This window comes from Mastomys coucha, unplaced genomic scaffold (genome assembly GCF_008632895.1).
Source record: "Mastomys coucha isolate ucsf_1 unplaced genomic scaffold, UCSF_Mcou_1 pScaffold12, whole genome shotgun sequence".
In the NCBI taxonomy this organism is placed as follows: Eukaryota; Metazoa; Chordata; class Mammalia; order Rodentia; family Muridae; genus Mastomys; species Mastomys coucha.
The window spans coordinates 7,658,526-7,683,571 of record NW_022196894.1 but is presented as its reverse complement, the minus strand read 5'-3'; the positions used below and the strand labels follow the sequence as shown (position 1 = coordinate 7,683,571).

General features: G+C 43.6%; 3 protein-coding genes across 11 annotated transcripts in view; 2 read left to right on the top strand and 1 right to left on the bottom strand.

The window, feature by feature from the left end:
* Positions 1–7,156, top strand: part of Zc3h7a (zinc finger CCCH-type containing 7A) — a 37,787-nt gene extending 30,631 nt beyond the window's left edge. For all 5 annotated transcript variants that reach the window (XR_004116470.1, XM_031362693.1, XM_031362722.1 and 2 more), the window contains 4 exons: positions 2,044–2,152; positions 2,989–3,122; positions 4,530–4,693; positions 6,263–7,156. Coding sequence is in view for 4 of the 5 variants with exons in the window: in XM_031362693.1 (XP_031218553.1) it covers positions 2,044–2,152; positions 2,989–3,122; positions 4,530–4,693; positions 6,263–6,452 (597 nt within the window). In the remaining variant the exon portion in view is untranslated. The remainder of the gene's footprint in view (positions 1–2,043; positions 2,153–2,988; positions 3,123–4,529; positions 4,694–6,262) is intronic.
* Positions 7,157–9,325: 2,169 nt separating this feature from the next.
* Positions 9,326–10,482, bottom strand: LOC116086225. Its single transcript, XM_031364583.1, has 3 exons — positions 10,367–10,482; positions 9,617–10,336; positions 9,326–9,530 (listed from the first exon to the last, which is right to left on the bottom strand). Exons 1-2 carry the CDS (start codon positions 10,480–10,482, stop codon positions 9,646–9,648), a joined length of 807 nt encoding a protein of 268 aa, XP_031220443.1. The 3' UTR covers positions 9,326–9,530; positions 9,617–9,645.
* Txndc11 (thioredoxin domain containing 11) overlaps positions 9,848–25,046 on the top strand; it is a 60,454-nt gene continuing 45,255 nt past the window's right edge. For 2 of the 5 annotated variants that reach the window (XM_031362755.1, XM_031362736.1), the window contains exons 1-3: positions 9,848–10,241; positions 17,390–17,606; positions 22,848–22,945. In XM_031362755.1, the coding sequence (XP_031218615.1) occupies positions 22,889–22,945 (57 nt within the window). In that variant the 5' untranslated portion in view covers positions 9,848–10,241; positions 17,390–17,606; positions 22,848–22,888. The remainder of the gene's footprint in view (positions 10,242–17,389; positions 17,607–22,847; positions 22,946–25,046) is intronic. The other 3 variants (XM_031362782.1, XM_031362775.1, XM_031362746.1) reach the window with 2 other exon arrangements.

The window sequence follows — 25,046 nt, the reverse complement described above, 5'->3', positions numbered from 1 at the left end:
GGCAGGTCACTTGTTATCTATGGACTTGTCTTTTTATAAGACTGTGTGAAAGAGTCCAGAAGCATCATACTATGTGATGTAACAGATAGGGACAGGTGGAGTATTGACAAGCAGCATGCCAGAATGTCTCATCAGAGAAGCCAGGCACGTGGTCCTCTTTGTGGCTGAGAAAGTAGAGGAAGCACACGATGAATGTTGCATCTCCTATGTGTCTTGTACCTTTGTGAAGCTTAGTGCAAGTCACAAGGCCAGTCCTTGCTAGGCAATGATCTGCTTTAACTGAGTGGAAGCAGAGACCTTTATGTGAAAAGGAGATTTAGAGGAACCTTGATATCTTGGGCCATAAAGGATGAGGATGTGTTATTAGAGTTGGCTAAAACAGGGCAACTGGGCTGGGTTGTAGCTCAGTGATAGAGAACTTGTCTAGCATGTGTGAGGTCCTGAGTTCAATCCCCAGAACTGCCAAAACAAATAACTTGTTCTTTTTGTAGTTCCTGAGGTGTTGCCTAGGATTGTTGATTTGTCTTTAGACTTGAGTGTGGTGAGCTCTATTCTAATGTAACTTCAACAGCTTTATTGACTCTTTCCCCAACCATGTTAGATGTTGTAGGGACCCAGTTCTTTGTGTGTGTGTGTGTAGAGATTGTGGGGAGGGTGTGTGTGTGTGTGTGTGTGTGTGTGTGTGTGTGTGTGTAGAGATTGTGGGGAGTGTGTGTATGTATGTGGTTTAGAGATTGTGGGAAGGTAGAAACACCCTCTTTCAGAAGGGGCCTGTAATATTCTGTGGCTTCATTTGCCTACCTGGTAAATGGGCTCATCATGTCATAAGGACAGTGCTCTGTTATAGGGGTCTCTGACACCCAGTACAGTGCCCAGCCTTGTGCTTCATGCTCCCTCTTCCTTATCTTTGGGTGACTGGCTAAGGCAGGGGTGGCAGTTCACATCTGTAACTCCAGCACAAGAGTCACCACAAAGTTTAAGGCTATCCTGGCTTAAGGCCAGCCAGAGCTACATGACCCCTTCTCAAAGTCTCAAACAAAACAAACAAAAAGAATGTACCCAAGTCCCTGATCAAGCTGACTTAATACATAGACTGCTGGCCTCATGTAGGTTTTCATGCAGGGTTACCTATTTTCATCCCAGGAGAAAATGTAGTGTTGAGAGTTTTGCAAAAGCAGATGCTGAGCATTCACTGTTCTGTAAGGTAAGTAAGTAGTGGGAAAGACCAGTTCCTGTGAAGAGCACACAGCCCAGTTAGCGGTTAAGAGTTTTTGCTGCATCACAGCCAGCCAGCTGCAGAGACCTAGGAATGGGCTTCCTTGGAGACTGAGCTCCTCCTGTTTCTTGGAGACTGTTGATTGCTGTCAGTTCATTCTCCTACTCGAGCCTCCCTGTTCCGTTGTTAGTTAAATTCCACTTGCTAGAAGAGTGCTGTTGGAAAGCCTCTTAACTGGCTGATCTGGTTAGTGCAGCAGGTGTCTTCAGATACACTGTATCTAGACTTGTGGCTAAGGTTAGCTGTCCATGTGAGGTCGTTAGCACTTTGAGTCTGGAAGCTTCCTGGCGCTGTCTAGTAACCTGTGAAGCGAGCTGCATTCTCTTTCTGTCCCCAGTTCTGACGTGGAGGCATCGTGAATATTATAGGAGGAGAGCAGTAGCCACTTGACAGAGAGAGTATCAGATGTTCACTGCAGAGATGAGATGAGATCCCTAGTATGTGGTTTTGTAGGAAATTTGTACTCCTTAATTCTGTGCTTCACTTTCTTTGGGAAACTTTCTGAAATAGGAATGTTTGCTATCACTATCATGTATTTTGGGCTTATGGTCCGTTTAAAAAGAATTAATCTTAAAATTTGTACTACTAAGTATTAGCACTGATCCTAAGACTTATTTTGCTTAATGTAAAATTAGTTATACTAAGTAATGCCATGTCTTTAGTGTATATGTGTGTGTATGTGTGCATGCATGCATGCATATGTGTGTGCTGTGTGTGTATGTGTGTATATTTTATATATATATATATATTTTTTTTTTTCCACACAGCTGTGCAACCATATTGCTAATAGAAAAAAGTGTCAGTATGTTGGCAACTGTTCCTTTGCTCATAGTCCTGAGGAACGGGAAGTGTGGACTTACATGAAGGATAACAAAAGTAAGTTCATGCTCTCTGTCCTCGATACCTGCACACTCAGTTCCCATGTTTCGGCTGCAGCTTGAGTGGTCCTGCTGCTGCTGGCTGCAGCTTGAGTGGTCCTGCTGCTGCTGGCTGCAGCTTGAGTGGTCCTGCTGCTGCTGGCTGGGGACATAAGCACAGTCTCCTTGGTGTGGAAGCTGACTTCTGATGTGGATTTGGTTAGGCCACATTTGGTGTGAGTCTGTGCTTATACAGCCTGCATAGAATAGGCCACCTCCTTAAAAGTTGTCCAGGACGGCTCAGTTCCTCTGGGACTCTGGATAGGATCAGTTGTGGCCATCAGATAGACAGGAGTTTGAGAGGTGCTTCAGATAACATTTCACTTTTGAATCAAAATAGTTTTATTACAGACTTGTTTGTTTTGTTTTTCTTTTTTTTTTTTTAAGATTGATTTATTGTATTTATATAAGTATACTGTAGCTGCTTCAGACACACCAGAAGAGGGCATCGGGTCCCATTACAGATGGTTATGAGCCACCATGTGGCCGCTGGGAATTGAACTCAGGACCTCTGGAAGAGCAGTTGGTGCTCTTAACCACTGAGCCATCTCTCCAGCCCTTGTGTTTTTTAAGACAGGGTTTCTCTATATAGCTCTTGCTGTCCTAGAACTCAATCTGTAAACCAGGCTGACCTCAAATTCAGAGATCCATCTGCCTCTGCCTCCCGAGTACTTTGAGTAAAGATGTACACCACATTTGTTTTGAAGGTGTAGCAACTAATAAGCAGTCTACATGCTTATGTGTATTTGAATGGCATTTTGTGGTTGTTGCTGAACACAGTTCCTTTTTCTTTAGTACATGATATAGAACAATTTTATGAACTCTGGCTGAAGAACCAAAAAACTGAAAAAAGTGACGAGACAGCCAGTCACTGTAGCAAAGAAAACGGGAAGCAGATCCACATGCCAACAGACTATGCAGAAGTCACTGTAAGTAGCACTGCTCACACACGGCCTGTGTCAGGGCTTCCCTTCTCCAAAGCCTAACTGCCCCACAGCCTGTCTCTGTCGCTGGCTTTTTTTTCTTGTTCTGTGCTTTTTTTGCCTTTAGCTTAAGTCTCCTTGTGCTGAAATTATCTTCCTTAAAATCTTAATTTTAAAACTATAAAGAAGCTAGGTTGGGTCGTAGCCCAGTTGGTAGAATCCTTGCTTAATCATAATACTCTGGGTTTAATCTCTAGTACCGCATAAACTGGATGTAGTGGTGCATGCTTTTAATCCCAGCACACTTGAGAGTTCCAGACTGAAGGGCCAGAAATCCAAGATCATCTTTGGATGCCTGGCAAATTGCAGGCCATCCTGGGTTACATGAGAACCTGTCTCAAAAGCCAAACATGACACATGAAGAGATGCACACCTTTCGGCTCATCACTTGGGAAGCAGAGGCAGGTGATCTCTTGAGTTCAAAGCCAGCCTCTTATAGCAAGTTTTAGGTCAGCTAAGGCTGCACAGTGAGACCTTTGTAAAAAGTAAAGAAAACATGAATGGCTTGAGCCCATCAGTCCTAGTTATCTGATATTAATGCTCTGTGTCTGTAAAATACTACAGATAAAGTTGGAAGTATATCTGTTCTTCCCAGAGGAACCAGATCCGGTTGGCATATTTCTCTATGCTATGTTTATATATCAGTGATGTGGCCCCTGCCTCGCCCCTTTAAATGAAAGGCAGAGGTTCATTCTGTAGCCTGGGCTGATCTTGAATTTGAGCAATCATCTTTACTTAGCCTCCAGAGCATTGGGATTATAGACATGAGCCACCATGCCTGACCATTATTATGTGGCTATTGTTCATTTGTAGTCAGCCTGGTGTGTTGAGCACCTGGCAGCTGTGTGTGTGTGTTGTGTATATGTGTGTTCCTGCCACTCCTTTTCTACTTTCAACCCTGCATCTTACCCATGTCCATCACCACTGCAGGGCTGTTGTCTGTCCTGGTCTTGTGTGTGTATGCTTAGGACACAGGTGAGTATTTTTACTCTCTGGGTGCCTGATGCAAATCTAATGTTGTTGAGACTCACTTGTGTAGAATTGCTGCTGGTTATTATTGTAGAGCTGGCCTGCTCGACCTTGTGCAGCTCCTGTTTTTCCTCAGGGTGTTAATTCTGCCCAGAATACTTAACTGCCTTTCAGATGACCTCGTTTGTTCATCAGCTTCTCTGGCTTTCTTGTCTGAACTTGACTTCTTGTGCACTAGCTTCTGTTCCCATCCTGCAGTTGGTCCTGTGCTGGTGCTGTTTGGTTTTGGGTTGTATGCCCCTTGCCTAGAGTGGAGCCTGGACTGGGTTCAGGCAGCATGGGAGGTACAGGCTCTCAAGCAGCACATCTTCCTGCACCCTCTAGGTGGACTTCCACTGCTGGATGTGTGGGAAGAACTGTAACAGTGAGAAGCAATGGCAAGACCACATCTCCTCCGAGAAGCACAAGGAGAAGGTTTTCCACACTGAGGATGACCAGTACTGCTGGCAGCACCGCTTCCCCACCGGGTACTTCAGTATTTGTGAGAGGTGTGTAGGCCCCTGCAGATTCCCCATGGAGAGGGTTGATCCCATGGCCCTTCCATGGTCTTTCTGTCTGCAGACAGAGTAGGAAGTGGGCAGTTAGTCTCATAATGGTGCTGTGACCTGGCAGGCACTGGAATGCCCAGGAACGCTCTCCAGGTACACCTTTCCACACTCTCCCTCACCACCTTTGGAGTTTCAGAGCTCTGTCATGTCTCTGCTCATAACTAATGCTCATCAGATTAGTGGCCTTTAAGTTATATTTTAAATATAAACTTAGAATATAGCATTGGGTTGGAGGTATGGCTTAGCAGTCATGAGCACCTGCTGCTTTTTGAGAGGCCCCAGATCTGCTTCTTATTACACATTATCAAGTGCCTCACAATCACCTGTAACTTCAGTTCAAGGGATTGGACATGGTCTTTTGGTCTCACACATCCTCAGGCGTATTCATATACCTATAAAATAAAATCAAGGAGTGGTGCTAGTGGTGCTGGTGGCGGCACACACCTTTTTTTGTTTTTGTTTTGTTTTTTGTTTATTTGTTTGTTTTTTGAGACAGGGTTTCTCTGTGTAGCCCTGGCTGTCCTAGAACTTATTCTGTAGACCAGGCTGGCCTCAAACTCAGAAATCCCTCTGCCTCCCAAGTGCTGAGATTAAAGGTGTGCACCACCACTGCCTGGCTGGCACACACCTTTAGTTCTAGCACTCTGGAGACAGAGTCAGGCAGATCTCTGAGTTTGAGGCCAGCCTGGTCTACAGAGTGAGTTCCAGGACAGCCAGGGATGCACAGAGAAGCCCTGTTTTGAACAAACAACCCTCCCTCAAAAAAAAAAAATTACCATTTGTATTTAATTACTAAATTTAGAGCCTTTGACTTGGAGACATAATCAGAGTTATAGGATGTATAAGGGCCAACATCACAAGAAAAAAAGAATAAAGAATCTTGTTGGATAATTTTAAATATCATAATATTCTTAAAATATTTTTCTTTTTACATACTCCACCCCCAAACCGAGGCAAGGAAGATGGTCAAGCAGGTATGAGCATTACTTACTGGACAGCCATGAAGACCTGAGTTCAAGCCCCTGTAATCCATGTGAAAAGCCAGACATGTTTGCCAGTAGGAAGTGCAGGGACAGAAGGCTATTGGAGCTTAGATTCCAGCAGCCTTGCTTAGTTTGGGTGAGAGAGGAAGGGAATCAGGTGGAGAGCGATGGAGATGGCACCCAGTGACCTCTTCTGTGTCCAGCACTTCTCACTGAGCTAGGCCCTAGCTCTAGTCAGGACTTGCTGATGGAACACTTTTAAATAGTTTATAGTACTAATTTCCCCATTGTATACCCAGGCTGACGCTTCCGCACTGGGTCTAGGATGCAGCTCTCTGGTTAGAAGGAACATGAGCTTAGTAGGCAGGAGGCCCTTTGTTTTATCCCCAGCAGCAAAAAAAAAAAAGAAGGAAAATGACAGCTTTATGACTGCAGAAGGTATATGCAGATTGGACATACAGCTGGAGAAAAATGTGTTTTCAAGAGTTATGACACTGTTTCTAATTGCATCATATACTCCTGATAGGTATATGAATGGCTCCTGCATAGAAGGAAGCAGCTGTAAATTTGCACATGGAAATGCTGAACTTCATGAATGGGAAGAAAGAAGGAAGGCCCTACAGATGAAACTCAAGAAAGCACGGAAAGATCACCTAATTGCCCCAAATGATAATGACTTTGGAAAATATAGTTTTTTGTTTAAAGATTTAAAGTAATATGCTGGCTTTTATGTAACCCAATCAGAGCACTGACCAGAAAAATTGGAAGAGTTGAAAGGCACGTAGCAGAGGAGCTGCAGATTTCTGCTTGATTGGCATCTGTCGTCCCTCCTGAGCAGCAACCCACAGTAGATAGGAAAAGGCTGTTTGACAGGCCTGGCTGAGCTCTTGCAGAGCCACTGCATCAGATGGTGAAGTGACTTGCTGCCAGGTGGCTGTCTGTTGGACAGAAGTTTGGATGAGGTGTGTTGGGGAAGAGGGTAAGGTTGAGGATGACTCTGAGGTAAGAACCATGGCCATGAGAGAATAATGCACACTGGGATCAGAATAAGTGATGGATGAAATTCCTTATGTGTCTTAGTGGAATGAATTTATTTAATATAATAAAGTCTGCTACTTATCTGTATGTAGGTTGCTAAAAAGGATTTTTCTTAACTCAGATTTTTAAGCCAAATACCCATTTAGCACTAGTGTCTGTTAAGTGGGTATTTTCTGTACGTTTGTCTCACTGTGGTAAGGGAACTGATGATCATGCACAGCAAGAACATTTTGAAAATAATCAATTGACACAAACTTTATTTCTTGTTTTTTTTTTTTTTTTCGCCGTTTAAATAATTTTTGAAAGATTCAACTTGTACTGCTGGTATTGTGTAGTGTATGGACCAATATTGCTTATAATAAAAGATTTTACATAGAGATGACTTTGATAGTTTTGGTGTGGTCCTTTCTCCATCAGGAGTTATTGGAACCGGGTTTTAGAGCGGTTTTGTTTTTGTTTTGGTGTGTGGGGTCCTGGGGCTTGAGCCCAGCATCTTGTCCATGTTAAGTGGACACTATGCCTCTGAACTAAATGCAGCCTGTTTTTACTTTTTATTTTGAACAGTTGAACATGCGATCCTCTCACAGTTGCTTCCCAAGTAGTGATGATAGCCTGTATTCGTAGGCTGAGCTCACCAAATGTCTTTTCGTTTTGGCTTGAGACAGGATTTTAAATAGTTCCGTCTAGTCTAGTTTTGAACTCCTGATCCTCCTGCCACCACCTCTCAAGTTCCTAGAGTTAGGTTACAGGAGTGCCTCCAAGCCTTGGTGTCCAAGTGAGTTGGGTTTTATTTTCTAATTGATTATTAATGTGGATGTGTGCACACCATGAGTGGGAATACATATGTGCCAGCGTATGTAGGTGGCGATTCTGTTATCAGCTCTCTCCTACTACTTTACGAGGTTCTGTTGACTGAATTCAATTTATCACTTTAAATTTTTTTTTGCTGAGTTCTCTCTTGTGTAGCCCTGGCTGGCCTGGAACTCAAAGAGGTCCACTTGCCTGTCCTTCCCAAGTGCTAGGATTAAAAGTGTACCGCACTACCTACTGGCCCCATAAATTGGTTTTCAAAATAGTATTTGTATTTGGACAGTGAATGATAAGTTGCAAATGGGAGGTATATGGAAACAGCTTTTCTCTCTACCCTATTTCTTAGATTTAGAGTGATTAAGAGGCTTCTCATGGTAATTGACACCCTTTGGTGTTAAATGATTAGCTAGGAGAGGTCAGCTTCTTTTGGAATTAGAGACTTGAGCGGTGAGATCCTCAGCATGTCTAGCACCCTTATCAGGCCCTTGGGGTCACTGACAGATGACTGAGGGCTTGTGTAAGATAAGACACAGAAAAGCTTTTCTCCCTGCAGCCCTGATAGTTTTCAGAGGCAGGGACTAGCAAGGAGGCAGGGAACTAGCAGGGCAGTGGTTGGTGGGCAGGCAAGGGTGCACAGCATGCTGTGCCTGCAAGGTAGGCTCCACGAGGAGAGTGGAGAAATGAACCTGAAGAGGTAGGATGCTTAGAAACCTAGGAAAGAGTGTGGGCAAGCTGCAGCTTGTTGAGGTGAGAAGTATGGGGGGGTACGTGAGGGAGGGAGAATGGGGGTCACCATCAGTACCCTGATGATGGTATGGAAAACATACTAACTGGCACATGTTAGGGCTTGGTTACCTCCATGGGGTGGCTTTGTGAAAATAATCTTACAATTTTATGTGTAAACATACATACCTGGTGCCCATGGAGGTCAGATCCCCTACCACTGGAGCTATAAACTTTTATGAGCTTCGTGTGGATGCTGGGAATTGAACTCTTGTCTTCTATAACAACCAGTGCTCCTAAAATCACTGAGCAATCTCTCCAGCCCCACATAGGTGGTTTTAAAATTAACATTTGACCTAGGCTATTTCCCCCTCCCCACCAACTTTACAAAAAGATTTTATTTTTAATTATGTGTGTGACTGGGTGTGTCCATGTTCATTTAGTACCTTGGAGGGCATCAGATTACCTGGAGTTACAGGCAGTTCAGCTATCTGTATTGAGAACCAAACTTGGGTTTTCTGCAAGAGCAGTACTCTTAATACTGAGCCTTGTCTCCAGCCCCAACCAAAACTTTTTTATTTTGAAATAGGGGCTTGCTAGATTGCGCAGGCTGGCCTTGAACTCTCTATGTAGTCCTGGTAAAGTGGTCCTCTTTTCCAGAGTAGTTGGGATCACAGTTTGTGCCACCAAGCCTGGTTTAGAAAATTATACACAACTCATATAAACCTACTTTTGAGGGGAAAATGAAGATAATTCACTCTGCATCTCAGGCTGACCTTGCATTCTTATTGCTGGGAGGTGTGAGACAGGTAACGTCCTGCCTCCGATACCTCCCAAACTTTAATCACGTCTGCTCTGTTCCTGTGGATTTGCCCATCAAGCATGGTGCATAGAAATAAGATTACACAATATACATCCATACTTTTACAGCTGGGTTCTTTTGTTGCATGTAATTACCACTTATCAGTACTTGTCTCACGGTTTCTACTGTTGTGATAAACACACGAACAAAAGCTACTTGGGGAAGGAAGGGTTTATTTTGATTACACTTTACCATCATAATCCATCATTGAAGGAAGTCAAAGTAGGATCCTGAAAGCAGAAACTGAAGCAGAAGGTATGCAGCGTTATTACTACCCCATTACAGAGCAGGCCGGTCTCCGTTTCCTTACTGTGTCCTCCGGTCCTTCTCGTCTCTGCAAGAGGCTCCTCTGCCCCCCTTTCTGAAAAGCAGAGATAACAAACTGCACCTATGCACTGCAGGGTCCGTCGCCCGGAGCACTAGCGACAGTCCGAGCCCTAACAGTACCCGGAAAGGCCGACCAACGGAAGGACTCGCTAGGAGACGTCACCAGCTAGCTTCCGGGATGTAGCGTCTGCGCAGTCCCCGAATGAAGGGCAGGCAGAGTCTGTACAAGAGAGGCGAGACCTGTGAAAGGATGACGCGGCCGCGAGTGCTACGAGCACCCGCGCAGACTCCGTAGACTCGGGGCGTGGTCCCAAAGGGCGGGGCTTCGCGGAAAGCGGGCATTCGCGCAGGCTCGGTCGGTGGGCGGGGCGTCTCGGCTGACGTGGAGAGTCCGGGTTAGCGGGCGCTGCTGGCTGCGAGGTCCGGGAGCGACGTGCGGGGCCGGGTCCCCGGGCCCGAGGTGGCGACAGCGGCGGTATAAAGCCGGCCACAGGGAGCATGTAATGTCGGAATGCGGAGGCCGCGGCGGCGGCGGCGGAAACAACAGCGAGGACGCCGAGGACGAGGGTGGCGGCCCCAAGGGCTCCGGCTCCCTCAGCCCGGCCGGGGCGGCGGCGTCCTTGGAGGGCCGGATCCGCCGCGGGTTGCGCGACGCCTCGCTTATGGCGCGCCAGCGGCCGGAGCTGCTGTGCGGAGCCGTGGCTCTCGGCTGCGCCCTGCTCTTCGCCCTCAAGTTCACCTGCAGGTGAGGCTGCCCGGACTCGGGCTCCGCGGCCAGAGCTCTGCCAGCCTGGCTGCGCGGGGTCAGCTCGGGGCCTCCGGGCTCGGGGGATTGTATGTCTTCCTCAGGGAAGTCGGGCCTGACCTTACCTGAGACCACAGGCTTGACCTTCCCGGCGACCGCGGTCCCCCGCTGTCCTAGTTCCGCGTGGAGATGTTTCAGGGTGCTGCTCTGTATCAATTATGTACCGAGGGCGTTTGGCCATGTTTTTGAGCTGCTTCTCACCTGTTGGGGGTCTCTCGGGGTGCACATGTCAATTCTTGCCCAGGCTATAATACTCTGTTTTAATTCATTCCATTTTCCTTAATGCTTGCAGTGTGGTGATTCACAAGCCATTTAGGGGTCTTAGTCGTTTTTGGAATCTAGGCACGCATTTGACAGTGCACATTTGTACTGAGCACCCGTTAATTTTTGAAGACAAAAATCCCCGTTCCCTGGAGGTCTCATTGAGGTGATGATATATAAGGTAGACAAACATTTCAGAGACCTTAATAAGTGCTATGCAGGGAATAGAAGGATGAGGGTGGGTAGGGCAGCAAGGGCCTTCATAAGAAAATGGCATTAGACGTTTAAACAAGGAGAGGAAGGGGGCAGTCAGTGGTGGAAGATCTGGGGTAAGATCTATTACAAAACAGTGCAAAGATCTGGATTCTGGACAAGCTTGGCCTTTTTGTGAAACTTCGAAAAGGCCTGAATAGGCTGGAGTTTAGGAAGAATGGAAGCTAATGTGCCTCTTTTCAGTAAATTTCGTAGGTACAAAGTTTATATTTCAATTATACGCCTCGCCTCAGATCATCAGTATATCATTTGAAATTGCGGTTTATAAAATCTATTATCACTTGACATATCCTTTTGGCACTTCTGTACAGAGGGAGATTTATCTGGGCACTGATTGAGTGTAATGAACACAATATGAGATCCCTGAGGTCAAGGTGGGTCAAAAATTGGGAGTTTTAAGGGGAAGAGAGTAGTGTTTTTATTGTTTGCAAGTGCTAGGTGCTGTGCGAAAGTGTTTAAGGCACTAAAAGTGCTTGTCACCACCCCTGGCCTGGGGTTGGAATTTTTTTATCTTGAGCAACTAGACTAGTACTGTCTTTACAAGAAAAATACAGAAAGTATTTTACAAGGTGGAATATTGTAACTTGGATTTGGATTCAGATTAATAGTCCTTTTCCCACGTCAAGGAATTGATTTACTTCAGTTTGCCCAGCTGTGAAAACAATGTTCAGTGTTTGATCTGAGACAAAAGCATGTGACTTAGTGGATAGACTTGACCTTTGAGACATCAGGAAGATCGAAGAGACTAAATCGGTTTGGGGAGTTGGCAGGATGGAGAGTGAGCCTGCAGTCTACTTCCTCAAGCGCCTTTTTATGGTGCTGGCAATGGGACAGCCTTTGTAATAAACTCAGATAAATTTTTAAGGAGTTTATTTGGTAGAATGGTGTCAAAATATTATGGTACAACTGACTCTGACATTATTTTTGTTCTTATTTTAAGATCTTTAATGAGGACAGACGCTTAAGGAAGAATACGTCGGGTCTGTTTTTCAAATTTAACTTTATTCATAGTACAAGTCTGAAATCAATGACTGCCCTCCTCAGTGCTAAGTGCTCAGTAGTGTGGAGTAGGTGGTCTGTAAGAAGGTGGGTTTGGAGCCACTGTAATTGGCTGTTCTGGGCCTCTGATCTTTGCCCACTTCTGTTTATGGGCACTCAGTCTCCATGAATCCATTCTGCTTGCTTTCCTGTTTATGCTTATTAGGAATAAAGCTGCATGTGTGTATAGTTTACCTTTAGAAGGGAGGTTTAAGGTATAAATTTCATATAAATTGAATTTACAAGCTAGCAATATGGCTTAGTGAGCAAAGCACTTACTGCACAAGCCTGACAATGTGAGTTTGATCCTAGAGCTCATGGTGGAAGGAGAGAACAAATTCAAGTTATCTTTGACTTTCATGTGAATATCTGCACTCATACACATCATGTGCACAGGCAGTAAACATTTTTTTCCTAAGACAGGATTTCTCTGTGTAGTCCTGGCTGTCCTGGAACTCACTCTGTAGACCAAGCTGACCTTAAACTCAGAGATCCATCTGCCTCTGCCTCCCAAGTGCTGGGATTGAAGGCTTGGACCACAACGCCTGGCCATCTTTTTTGTTTTTAAACATGCCTTTATTGTTCACAACCAGTTCTTGTTGTTTTTTGTTGTTGTTGTTTTTTGTTTTGTATGTGCTACATAAACTTAAAAGAGTTGTAGGAAGTCTGATTTACATGTAATTTTTGAAAAATGTAAAGCAAAATTTGAGAGATATATGGAAAGGGTCTGTGGTAGGGCAGAGGGCCATGTTTCTCTTTCCTGGCTGCTTAGTTTTTGTTTGCTTTGTGTTTTATCTGACTTTTAACTTTAAGAACTCTTCTGTAGCTGGGTGGTGGTGGCGCACGCCTTTAATCCCAGCACTGGGGAGGCAGAGGCAGGTGGATTTCTGAGTTTGAGGCCAGCCTGGTCTATAGAGTGAGTTCCAGGACAGCCATGTCTATACAGAGAAACCCTGTCTGGAAAAACAAAACAAAACAAAACAAAATAATAATAATTGATGTCACCTGTATTTATCCCCCAGATTGCATTATTTTATGCTAAGCATGCAAGTTTTCTTTTTGTTTTTGACTTTGGGTCTCATGTAGTCCAGGGTGATTTCAAACTCAAACTCCTGATCCTACTGCCTTCTCCAATCAAGTGCTGGCTTTACAGGTGTGTATAACCATGCTTGGCTTTAAAACAAAAAAAACAACCAACCAAACAAACAAAAAAACCAAACAAACACTAAATTATGTGTCTGTGTATAGGTGCACATCTGTGTGGGTGTGTACACATGAGTGCAAGTGCCCACAGAGCCCAGAGGCATTGGATACCCTAGAACCTGAGTCGCAGGCAGTTCTGGGCACATAGGTGCTGGGAAAGGAACTTGGTACTGCTCTTGTAGGCATTCTCCTAACTGCTGAGCTTTTAACAGTGCCCTGGCTTTATATTTGAGTCTCACTTTAACCCAGGCTAGCCTGAGCTTACTGTCCTGCTTAGCTGTCTGCATTCTGGAATTATAAATGTGTGCTTAATGCCCAATTTAACTTGCATTTGAATGGCAGGAAAATAATTCCGCCAGTGGAACAGCCTTTAGAATCTCTTCAGAACACATCTCCTAACCTCTGTGCAGCTAGCTGCTTGTCTGTCTGTCACTCAGGCCTCAGCTTAAGAGGTACTTGGTTACCACCTCATCAGAAGCTGCTGTGCCCCTATATTATATCTCTATACTGAGTTCTCCCACAACAACGGTCATTTTCTGTAACTCTTATTGCTCATTGTTTATGTACCTGTTTCTTTGCTGTCTTACTCCTCTAGGAAGAAAGCTCTTGGCAGCAGCCTCTGCCTGTGTCTGAGCCAAAAGAGCAGTTACTCAGGCAGGTATTTGAATAGTTGTGTAAGGGAGTGCACTTTTCAGGTTAGGGAAGTATCCTCTATAGGTGGACCACAATGGGGAAGTGTTTTATTACGTTAAGTTGGTTTCTTTTAACTCTTTTTTTTTCTTGTTTTGCATTCTATTATGGCCCCTCATATCCACCTATTTTTTTCCTGTTGGCATAATTATTTTGAGGTTCACTCAAGTTAAGGTATATATTAGTAGGTTTTTATTTGCCTTTTTAAGAAAGCTTTTTATTTTATATGTATGCAAGTTTTGCCTGCATGTATATAAGTGATATATAAGTGAGTGCACTGTGTGTGCATGGTGCCTGCAGAGTCCAGAAGAGGACATTGTGCTGCTGTTGCTGCTGCTACTGCTTCTGTAACATCTCTCTCTCTCTCTCTCTCTCCCCCTCTCTCTCTTTCCATCCAGCTATCTATCTAGAGAACAATTTGCCTCAAATTAGTTATTACCTATCATGTGAGTCTCTGGGACTGAACCCAGGATGGCAAGTGCCTATAACTGCTAAACCATCTTAGTGGCTCTTGCTTGTATTTTTCTCAGTTTTTAGTAGTATTTAATTGTAAGAATATTCACATGATGTATCATGCCAGCCTTTATGCTTACTACTGACATTTCATTAATTTGGTTTTTGAAATAAGGTATTCTTATGTAGCCCAGACTGGTGCTTGATCCAGTCTCTGCTTCCTGAGCGCTGGCTTCTGTTTGTTTGTTTGTTTGTTTGTTTGTTTGTCTTTGTTTTTTGCTTTTTCGAGACAGGGTTTCTCTGTGTAGCCCTGGCTATCCTGGAACTCACTCTGTAGACCAGGCTGGCCTGGAACTCAGAAATCCACCTGCCTCTGCCTCCCAAGTGCTGGGATTAAAGGCGTGCACCACCACCACCCGGCTGGCATCTGTGTTTTTATATTTTAAAAAATAACTCTTTGAGGTGATAAATAACTGGGATTTGTTTTGTAGTAGCAGTCACTTCATATATATATATACATATATATATATATGTGTATATATATATATATTTTAAAATTAGATATTTTCTTTATTTACATTTCAAATGTTATGTCCTTTCCTGATTGCCCTCTGAAAACCCCCTATCTCATTCTCCCACCACCTGCTTCTATGAGGGTGTTCCCTCTACCCACCCACCTACCCTCTCCCACTTCCCTGTCCTGGCATTCCCCTACACTGGGGCATCAAGCCTTCACAGGACCAATAGCATCTCCTCCTATTGATGTCCCACAAGGCCATCCTCTGCTACATATGAGCTGTGAGTCCCACCATGTGTACTCTTCGGTTGGTACTTTAGTCCGTGGGAGCTCTGTGGGGGTCTGGTTGGTTCATATTGTTGTTTCTCCTATGGAGCTGCAAACCCCTTCAGCTCCTTCAGTCCTTTCTCAAGCTCCTCCATTGGCGACTCTGTGCTCAGTCCAGTGGTTGGCTGTGAACATTCACCTCTGTATTTGTCAGGCACTGGTAGAGCCTCTCAGGAGACAGCTATATCAGGCTCCTGTCAGCAAGCACTTCTTGGCATCTACAATAGTGTCTCGGTTTGGTAACTGTATGTGGGATGGATCCCCAGGTGGGACAGTCTCTGGATGGCCTTTCCTTCAGTCTCTGCTCTACACTTTGTCTCTGTATCTCCTCCCATGGGTATTTTGTTCCCTCTTCTAAGAAGGACCAAAGTATCCACACTTTGGTCTTCCTTCTTTTTGAGCTTCATGTGGTCTGTGAATTGTATCTTGGGTATTCCGAGTGTACTGGCTAGTTTTGTGTGTCAACTTGACACAGGCTGGAATTATCACAGAAGGGAGCTTCAGTTGGGGAAGTGCCTCCATGAGATCCAGCTGTGGGGCATTTTCTCAATTAGTGATCAAGGGCGTAGGGCCCCTTGTGGGTGGTGCCATCCCTGGGCTGGAGGTCTTGGGCTCTATAAGAGAGCAGGCTGAGCAAGCCAGGAAAAAGCAAGCCAGCAAGGAACATCTCTCCATGGCCTCTGCATCAGCTCCTGCTTCCTGACCTGCTTGAGTTCCTGTCTTGACCTCCTTTGGTGATCAACAGCCATGTGGAAGTAAGCCAAATAAACCCTTTCCTCCCCAACTTGCTTCTTGGTCATGATGTTGTGCAGGAATAGAAACCTTGACTAAGACACCGAGCTTTTGGATTAATAGCCACTTATCAGTGAGTGCATGTGTGTTCTTTTGTGATTGGGTCACCTCACTCAGGATGATATGTCCTAGTTCCATCCATTTGCTTAAGAATTTCATAAAGTCATTGTTTTTAATAGCTGAGTAGTACTCCATTGTATAAATGTACCACATTTTCTGTATCCATTCCTCCGTTGAAGGACATCTGGGTTCTTTCCAGCTTCTGGCTTTTATAAATAAGGCTGCTTTGAATATAGTGTAGCATGTGTGCTTGTTATATGTTGGAGCATCTTCTGGTTATATGCCCAGGAGTGGGATAGCTGGGTCCTCAGGTAATACTATGTCCTGTTTCTTGAGGAACCATCAGACTGATTTCCAGAGAGGTTGTACCAGCTTGCAATCCCACCAGCAATGAAGTAATGTTCCTCTTTCTCCACATCCTCACCAGCATCTGCTGTCACCTGAGTTTTTGATCTTAGCCATTCTGACTGGTGTGAGGTGGAATCTCAGGGTTGTTTTGATTTGCATTTCCCTGATGACTAAGGATGTTGAACATTTCTTTAGGTGCTTCTCAGTCATTCGGTATTCCTCAGTTGAGAATTCTTTGTTTAGCTCTGTACCCCATTTTTTAATAGAGTTATTTGGTTCTCTGGAGTCTTAACTTCTTGAGTTCTTTGTATATATTGGATATTAGCCCTCTGTTGAATGTAGGGTTAATAAAGATCTTAGCAGTCACTTCTTAGTCGAATGGCTTAATCTTTTTAAATTGTGATTATTGACACCGTTGTTTTCACTTATGCCTTCTGGATTTTATTTTTTTCTTTGCTCCTTTACTTTCTTTTGGTTTAATGTATTGTTTTAGGGCACTGTGGTCAGGGCTTTATGCTCTAGCATTGTGCACATGTGCCTAATGGGAGAGTTGTGGCCTCTCTGACTGTGGGGAACCTTCCCAGATAAGGATCTTACTTTGTTCTTCATCTTACTTACCACTGATTAGTGTTAGTGTGTAGAAGTCTGTTATAGTTGCTTTTCCCTGAATGCTTTCGATAGATAAGGTTAACTCCCCTTAATAAATTATGTTTTCTAAAAGTTGAGTTAACTGTACATACCTCCTATAGGAACTATACTCATGGTGATATAGATGGTTTCCTCATACTTAATGAGCAGCAGTGCCCAGAGAGCAATGACTTTTGTTAAGTGTCAGGCTACAAGGAGCTGATGTCGAAACTTTGAGTTGTGGGCAGTGAGACCATGGATCGTGTCATTCTGTATTGTGTCCCTAACCCACACCTGCAGGGACAGTGCATCTGTACTGTCCCAGCCAGGTGTTGCCTTAGCACAGTGTATTGGTTTCTGTTCAGGACAGTGACTTACAAACTCTTATTTTCTTACTCAAAAAAGGCCTTTAAAAAAAGTCTTCTCTCTTTTTCCATACAAAACTGTAATGGAAGAAAAAAAGTAAGTGGAGAAATTGTTTGTGTTTACTCTTTTTTAGTCGAGCAAAAGACGTGATAATACCAGCAAAGCCGCCTGTCAGCTTTTTCTCCTTGAGATCTCCGGTCCTTGACCTCTTCCAGGGGCAGCTGGACTATGCTGACCATGTCCGCCAGGATTCTGAGGTGGTGCTGCTATTCTTCTATGCCCCATGGTGTGGCCAGTCCATCGCTGCCAGGACAGAAATTGAGCAGGCAGCCAGCCGGCTTTCAGATCAGGTAAATGCTTGCTTTTCGCCCAAGCAGTGACTGTCAAATCTGTATTAGAGAGGATGGCCCCTCAGAGAAATTATGCCAGACTTGCAGTGATATTCAGGTAAACTCCGGGACCTTGTCAAGTGCAAAACCTGTGAAGAAACAGGAAGAAGAGTCCTGTCATGATGTCAAGTGGCGAGAATGAGCTTCAGTTCTGTGGCTTCAGGAGATGTGTGCTTGCCCAGGATACCAGGTTGTGTGATACAATGCTAAAGATAGTAGAGACCAAGAACCCCAGCTCTCTCATGTCCAGTTTATGTGGCTTGTTAAGTCTTTTATGTTGTAAGTGGCACACAGGCCATGGTGCATATGTGGAGTTAGCAGACAATTTGAAGGAGTCAGCACTCCTCTACTAAGTAGTCAACTTCTTAAATGTTTATACAGAAGAAATTTATGAATAAAAAGACTAGCTGGGCGGTGGTGGCACGCACCTTTAATCCCAGCACTTAGGAGGCAGAGGCAGCTGATGACCTGGATTCAAATCTTCATGGAGTCAGTTCTCTCCTGCCTTTCTGTGGGTTCTAGAGATTAAACACAAGTCACCAAGCTTTTGTGGCAAGTGCCTTTACCTGCTGATCCATTTCACTGGCCCCTCAGTAAATTAAAATGTGTACATACACACACACACACACACACATATGTATATATACATATATATAATTTTATGTATATGGGTAAACGTTTTGTCTGTATGCATGTATACCACATATGTGCCTGGTGCATTAGGAGGTCAGAAGAGGGCACCTTATCTCCTGTAACTAGATTACATGTTGGTGGGTATGATCTACTTACGATGTGGGAGCTGGGAACTGAACCCCCATCTTTTGAAAGGGCAGCAGTGTTCTTAAATGCTGAGCCAATTACGAGCTCCAGTTAAATTTTTGAGTCTGAATCTTCTGAAGTCTGGTCTTGAGTTCCTGATACTTCTGCCTCATCCTCCTGAGGATTAGAGGTGTGCACTGTGGCACACAAACCTGAAAATAACTATTTTGTGGTGCCCCCTTTTCTTATTTCAAAACTCCCCTATGCATGTGATTTCAGAATAATGTAGTGTACTAACTGTAACAGAGGTGGTGGGAAAATGGGAAAGTAATCTGTAGCTAAATCTTAGATATTTTAGTTGTCAGTACACAGGCAAAGCATTATGCTTTATGTAGAGCCACTGTGAATGGGATAGTTACAGATGTAGACTTATGGTAAGAAGTGATGAGCTGATGGCTCAGATCCCACAGGGACTTTATAACTGGGTCTACAATAGAAAGCAGCTCCTGGGAGAGCCCCTAACTAAATAGAGGGATTTCTGTCTCAGTTTCTATAGCAGTCTCATCCTCAGAAGTCCTGTGAATCCTTGGATTCACATGTAAAATGGGCTTAGAGTCTGAGTTTGCACTTAACAGAGCAGATTTTTTCCTGGTAAAAAGTGCTAGGTAGGCATTTCAAACTACTGTAGGATGACAGGGTGACTTTGGCATAATCAGAGCAGATTTGAGCATTGCAGGACCTTTCTCAGGACCTTGCTCTCCATCCATAGTAGCTTTGCTTAACTATTGTAGCAAACAAAAAGCACTGCATAGATTCCTGAGGGCCTGTGCTATTGTAGAACCATGATCTGAGCTAACTTGGGTGGAGAACCCTGGAGCTACAGAATTCATTCAGAACTCTCATTTGATTTTCCTAGAAACAAGAAATATTTTAAATAGTGGTTAGGTGTCCTGTCCAGTTCCACAAAACCTTTTAACTTTTTATACCTCCAAGTATACCAATAATAAGGAACTGTATTCTTTTTTGGGGGGGTTTTGAGACAGGGTTTCTCTGTGTAGCCCTGGCTGTTCTGGAACTCACTCTGTAGACCAGGCTGGCCTTGAACTCAGAAATCTGCCTGCCTCTGCCTCCCCAGTGCTGGGATTAAAGGCGTGCGCCACCGCCACCCAGCTGGAACTGTATTCCTTATACAGCTCATATTTCCTGAGAGGAATCTCAGCATTGGAAGGTAGTGACAGGAGGGTTGGAGTTCAATCCTTCCTCATTTGTATGGTGAGTTTGAAGCCAGCCTGAATTACATGAGACCTTGTCTCAAAAGAAAGACTGTGTGTGTGAATGTGTTTGTTTGTGTGTGTGTGTGTGTGTGTGTATTAATTATGTGTTTGTGTTATGTTCATTCGTAACATACAGACACATACATAGCTGACAAGATGGCTTAGTGACTAAAGGCACTTTGTGTCAAGCCTGATGATCAGAAAATTTAAAGTAATATATCATATCATTATATCATATCAACTTTTCAGGAAGGAAACAGGAATTCTAAGGGAGCCCTGGGCAAGCACTCAGTATATAAGCATAAAAAAGAGTACCACTTCCGAGTCACTCCCCTGCTCTCCACAATCTGGAGAACAAAGGTCTGTCTCCATACAGGAAGCAAAGAGGAACTCTTTGTTTCATGTGAAGGTTAACTTAGTTTGTAGCTGTTTAAGCACAGTGTCGGGATAGTAACACAGTATTCCTGTGAGCTGTCACCATGCTCACTTCACAGCTCCTCAAGCTGGTATTTTAGCTTTGGCTTTCTTAAGCAGAGTCTCTGGTTTGTAAAGGCTTAGCAGTCTGCTAACATACTGGAGTTACAGACAAGGGCTTGTGCCACCCACAGTGATCCAACCTGTTCATTTCAGGTCCTTCTAAATTGAGAGCTTATAGTTCTATGTACATAACAGGGAAAAGAGCACATTTGTTTTTAGAAGAAGGTAAAAATCATTTGAGCCATATTGCTTAGTCAAATTAGCAAGATGATAGATTGTGCCTTTTGTTTTGTCTTGGCTGTCCTGGGACTGAGACTGGCCTCAAACTTACAGAGATCCACCTGTCTCTGCCTCCTGAGAGATGCCCAGCTAATCAGGCCCTGTTTTTAAGTAAAGAAAATGAGACTTCAATCATGGGTAAAGATTGTTGCTTTAGAAATGTGCTTACAGCTGGACTCTCCGAAGCCAGAGAGGTGAGTCACTGGTTAGGGAGTTTGCTGTTCCTCCAGAGGACCTGAGTTTGGGTCTCAAAGCCCACATCAGGGACATCACAGTTGCCTTACTGACCTCCAGGGAATGCACATGCATATAACATACAGTTACAGATATAAATGTATAAATACAAATTTAAAAAAAATGGCTTCTAAAAACTCTGAAGAGTTCTCACTAAGTTTGAGCATTTCTATTGTACTTGCAGGCAGAAAGCATGTCAAGATGGCTTTATGTTTGCTAACTCCATATTATTTTCTTCATACCTTCTTGAAAAATTTTAAAATGCATTTTAATTTTATATGTATGTATGTTTCTCTGCACTGCATGAATACTTAGTGCTCACAGAAGCCATAGGGCATTGGGTCTCTAGGAACTGGAGTTGCAGATGGTTGTGAGCTGCCATTTGGGTGCCAGAAACCAAACTGCATCCTCTAGAAATGCCGTGAGTCATCTCTCCAGGCCTAGTACCCCCAGTCTTTCCAGGGTTTCCGTTTTGGGAGCTGGTTCATTCCTATTGTGGGATTCAGGGATGGCACTCAGACCATCCCTTGGCTTGGGTAGCAAACACTTGCCCACTGAATCATCTCACTCACCCTGAATAACTTATGAAAAATTTGATACATATCCCAAAAGTCTGTCTGTTGTCTTGGCTGTCCCCTCTATAGTCTGGAGGTCCTCTATAGAGGGTAGCTCTGCTGCTGAGCTCAGGTACAGGAGACCTTTGGTTGTGACACTTGAGAGGCAATAATGGTGTCAGGAGGGCAGGGGCAAGAGAGCTGGAAATTGCTCTATCTTGCAGCTAGTTCTAGAACCTCTTGTACCCAAACCAGACAGTCCTGATCCTTCAGGTGCCAGTGTGGGGACACTTGTTCTGATTCTTTTATTAACAGATTGGAATACTTTTCCCTAAATACTCAACATCTACTTGTAAATGTGTATTTAACTCATGTTTTTACTTTTTAGAACTACCTTCTAGAATGTGGCCTAAATGCTATTTTTATTATTTTTTAAAATAGTCATTGGGCTAGAAAGATTGATTGCTCAGTGGGTAAAGGCATTTGCCACCAAGCCTAAGGACCTGAGTTCAATCCCTAGGACCACACAATGAAAGGACCGGTTATCCTCTGACCTCTAAGAGCATGCCATGGTGTGTGTGTGTGTGTGTGTGTGTGTGTGTGTGTGTGTGTGTGTGTGACTCAACCCAAGGTCTTTCAAAGGTTAGGCAAGTGCTCTAACACTGAACAACACCCCTGACTCTCACCTAAAATATTCCCTTCAGCTGGACATGGTGGTGTATACCTTTAATCCTAGAACTCTGGAGGCTGAGGCAGAAAGATTTCTAAGAGTTCAAGACCAGTAAGCTCCAGGCCAGCCAAGGCTATATAGTGAGATTCTGCCTCAATAAATAAATAATAAAATTAAATTAAAATCAAGTCCTTTTAAAGTTTTGCTCATCCATTTTAACATTAAAAACAAGTGATTTTCCTCTTGTGACAGGCTCCAAGAGTACTAGCTAAAATATGGAGAAGGGTTTGTCTTTCTTTGAAATTTATGTATTTATTTTTTGAGATGGTTTTCATATGTAGCCCTGTCTGGTTTGGAATTTGCTTTGTAGACCTGGCTTATTTCAAACTTCATGATCTGCTTCCTTTTGCCTCACAAGTCTTGGGGTTAAGCGCACACCTGGTTATTTTTCATTAAAAGAAAAAAGGAAGGATTTATTATTATTACTTTTTATATATATGACTGTTTTGCCTGTGCACCATGTGCCTGGAGAAAGCACTGGATCACCCTGGGGGTGGAGCTACTGGACTTACAGGAATCAAATCCATGTCCTCTGCTCTTCTGAGACAGTTCTCTATTTCCTATTTTTTATTTTTGCGATTCATTCTGTAGACCAAGCTAGCCTGTATATAAGTCATGGTAATTCACCCGCTTCAGCTCCCTCACTCCCCTCACCCCACTCTACTCCTGCCCCTTATTCCCATGCCCCAGGGTTGGGATCACAAGCATGAACTACCACTGAGTAGTTTTATTTTGGTGCTAAATGTCACCTTAGAAAGCTTGAAACAGGGTTTGTTTGTTTCTTGTTTAATACCTTCTGTTATAGCAGGAGGGAGTAGTTCTGTTTCTACAACTGTGAGTTTTGGTAACTGTTGAGTTGCTATTCATAGTCATGAAACCTGTTTTGCCTCTGCAGGTGTTGTTTGTGGCAATAAACTGTTGGTGGAACCAGGGGAAATGCAGAAAACAGAAGCATTTCTTCTATTTTCCTGTGATACATCTGTATCATCGGAGGTAAGGGCTTGTATTTCCAGTCCCACTTGTATTCATCAGTTGATCAGGGCGTGTTTTTATACAAAATGATTAGTCAATGTGAAAAATTGAGAAAATGCAGATAGGCAAAAATAAGTTTAAAAAGAGTAAAGGAGTTTGATGATTACATTAGCCATGTGCAAGCAGTCTGTTTTGATTGTCCTTTTCTGTGAATATATATATATGTCTGCCCTCTAGTTGTAAGCCTGAGATGTGGTTGGAAAGAACGTAATGTTATTTCTGAAATTGTTCTCTCTCACTTTTGTGAACATAAGTGTGTTTACTTTAGTGTATGTATGCTACAGCACTCTTTTTAAAAGATGAATTACTCCATTGTATGGCTGTACATTTTAGCTACTCAAAACTGTTACACAATGCAGAAGTATACCCTGTCTCTGAGCCTGTTAACCTGATAGTGTAGCATGCTCACGATAATAGTAGCTTTTGCTAGGCATGGTGCCTATGCCAATAATCTAAGCTTCTTGGGAAGCTGAGGCAAGAGGATTATTTGGGGCCAACCTGGACAACTTAGTCTCAACCAAATAGCTGAGAATATTAATTTAGTAATAATGGGATTTCCTAACATGGTTGAGATCTTGTATTCAGTCCCTAGCCTTGCAATAATGAGGAGGGGATGCAGTACCATTTCTTTTTTGTTTTGTTTTGTTTTGGTTTGGTTTGGTTTTTGAGGCAGGGTTTCTCTGTGTAGCCCTGGATGTCCTGGAACTCACTCTGTAGACCAGGCTGGCCTCGAACTCAGAAATCCACCTGCCTCTGCCTCCCAAGTGCTGGGATTGAAGGCATGTGCCACCTGCCCATTTCTTTCAGTTAAGAAGAAAATTACTAGTGGTCCATAGTTCTGAAGTGACAGAGGGTGGAAACCCTCAAGTTTCATGACTTTTTTTTTTTTGTCTTCAGTTGCATTCATTTTGCCTAAAGTGACAAGCTACCCGTGGTTTTTATTTTAAGCTCTTTTGTTCTTGTTTTTTAATCTTCATTTGTAGTTATATGTATATGTGTGTGTCTGTGAGGTATGAACACATGTAAATGCAGATTGTCATAGCCCTTGGAGCTGGAGTTATAGACGATTGTGAGCTGCCAGGCACGGCTGCTGGGAACCAGACTCTGGACCTTTGCAAGAGCAGTTACATCCTCTTAACTAGAGCCATCTCTGTTAGGCCCAAGATTTATTTTTTTACCTATTTATTTATTCTTTGGGTACGTGTGTGTGTGTGCATGTGTGTATATATATGTGTGCTTAATATGTGTATATGAACTACATGCATACCAGAACTTAATTAAGGAGATCAAAAGGAAAGCATCAGATCTCCTGGAACTGTAGCTACAGGGGGTTCTGAGCCATCCTACGGTGCTGAGAATCAAATCCAGGTTCTCTGGAAGAGAAGACAGTGTTCTTTCTTAACCATTGAGTCATTTCTCCAGCCCATCCATCTACCCATTCATTCATTCATTCATTCATTCGTTTGTTTGTTTGTTTAATTTGTGAAGGGGGTGACAGAACCTCACTATCTATCTATCTATCTATCTATCTATCTATCTATCTATCTATCTATTGGTTTGATTGTGAGTAGTGACAGGATCTCACTATGTAATCCTGGTTAGCTTGGAACTCACCATTTCAGCCAGGGTTGTCTGGAACTTGGAAAGATTGGCTGGCTTCTGTTGTTCCCTAGTGCTGAGGTTAAAGGTATGTGCCGCCAAACCTACCTTTGTTGGATAAGGGGTTTCATGCTGTAGCCTTAGCCTGGCCTAGAACTTAATGGTCCCGTCTTAATCTCTCACAAGTGCTGGGAAAATACTGCACCTGCATCTGGCACCACATTTGTCTTTAAGCTAGACTCTTTTGCTATGTGTATGTTAATGTTTGGTTTTGTAGATGTACTGAGACCCTACTATGGATGTTAAGTGATATTTGAAAAGGCTGATTTGGGGCTATTTATTTAGAGACAGGGTTTCTCTATGTAGCCCTGGCTGTCCAGGAGCTCACTATGTTCAGCCAGGTTGGACATGGACTTAGAGAGCTCAGCCTGCTTCTTCCTTCCCAATGCTGGGATTAAAGACT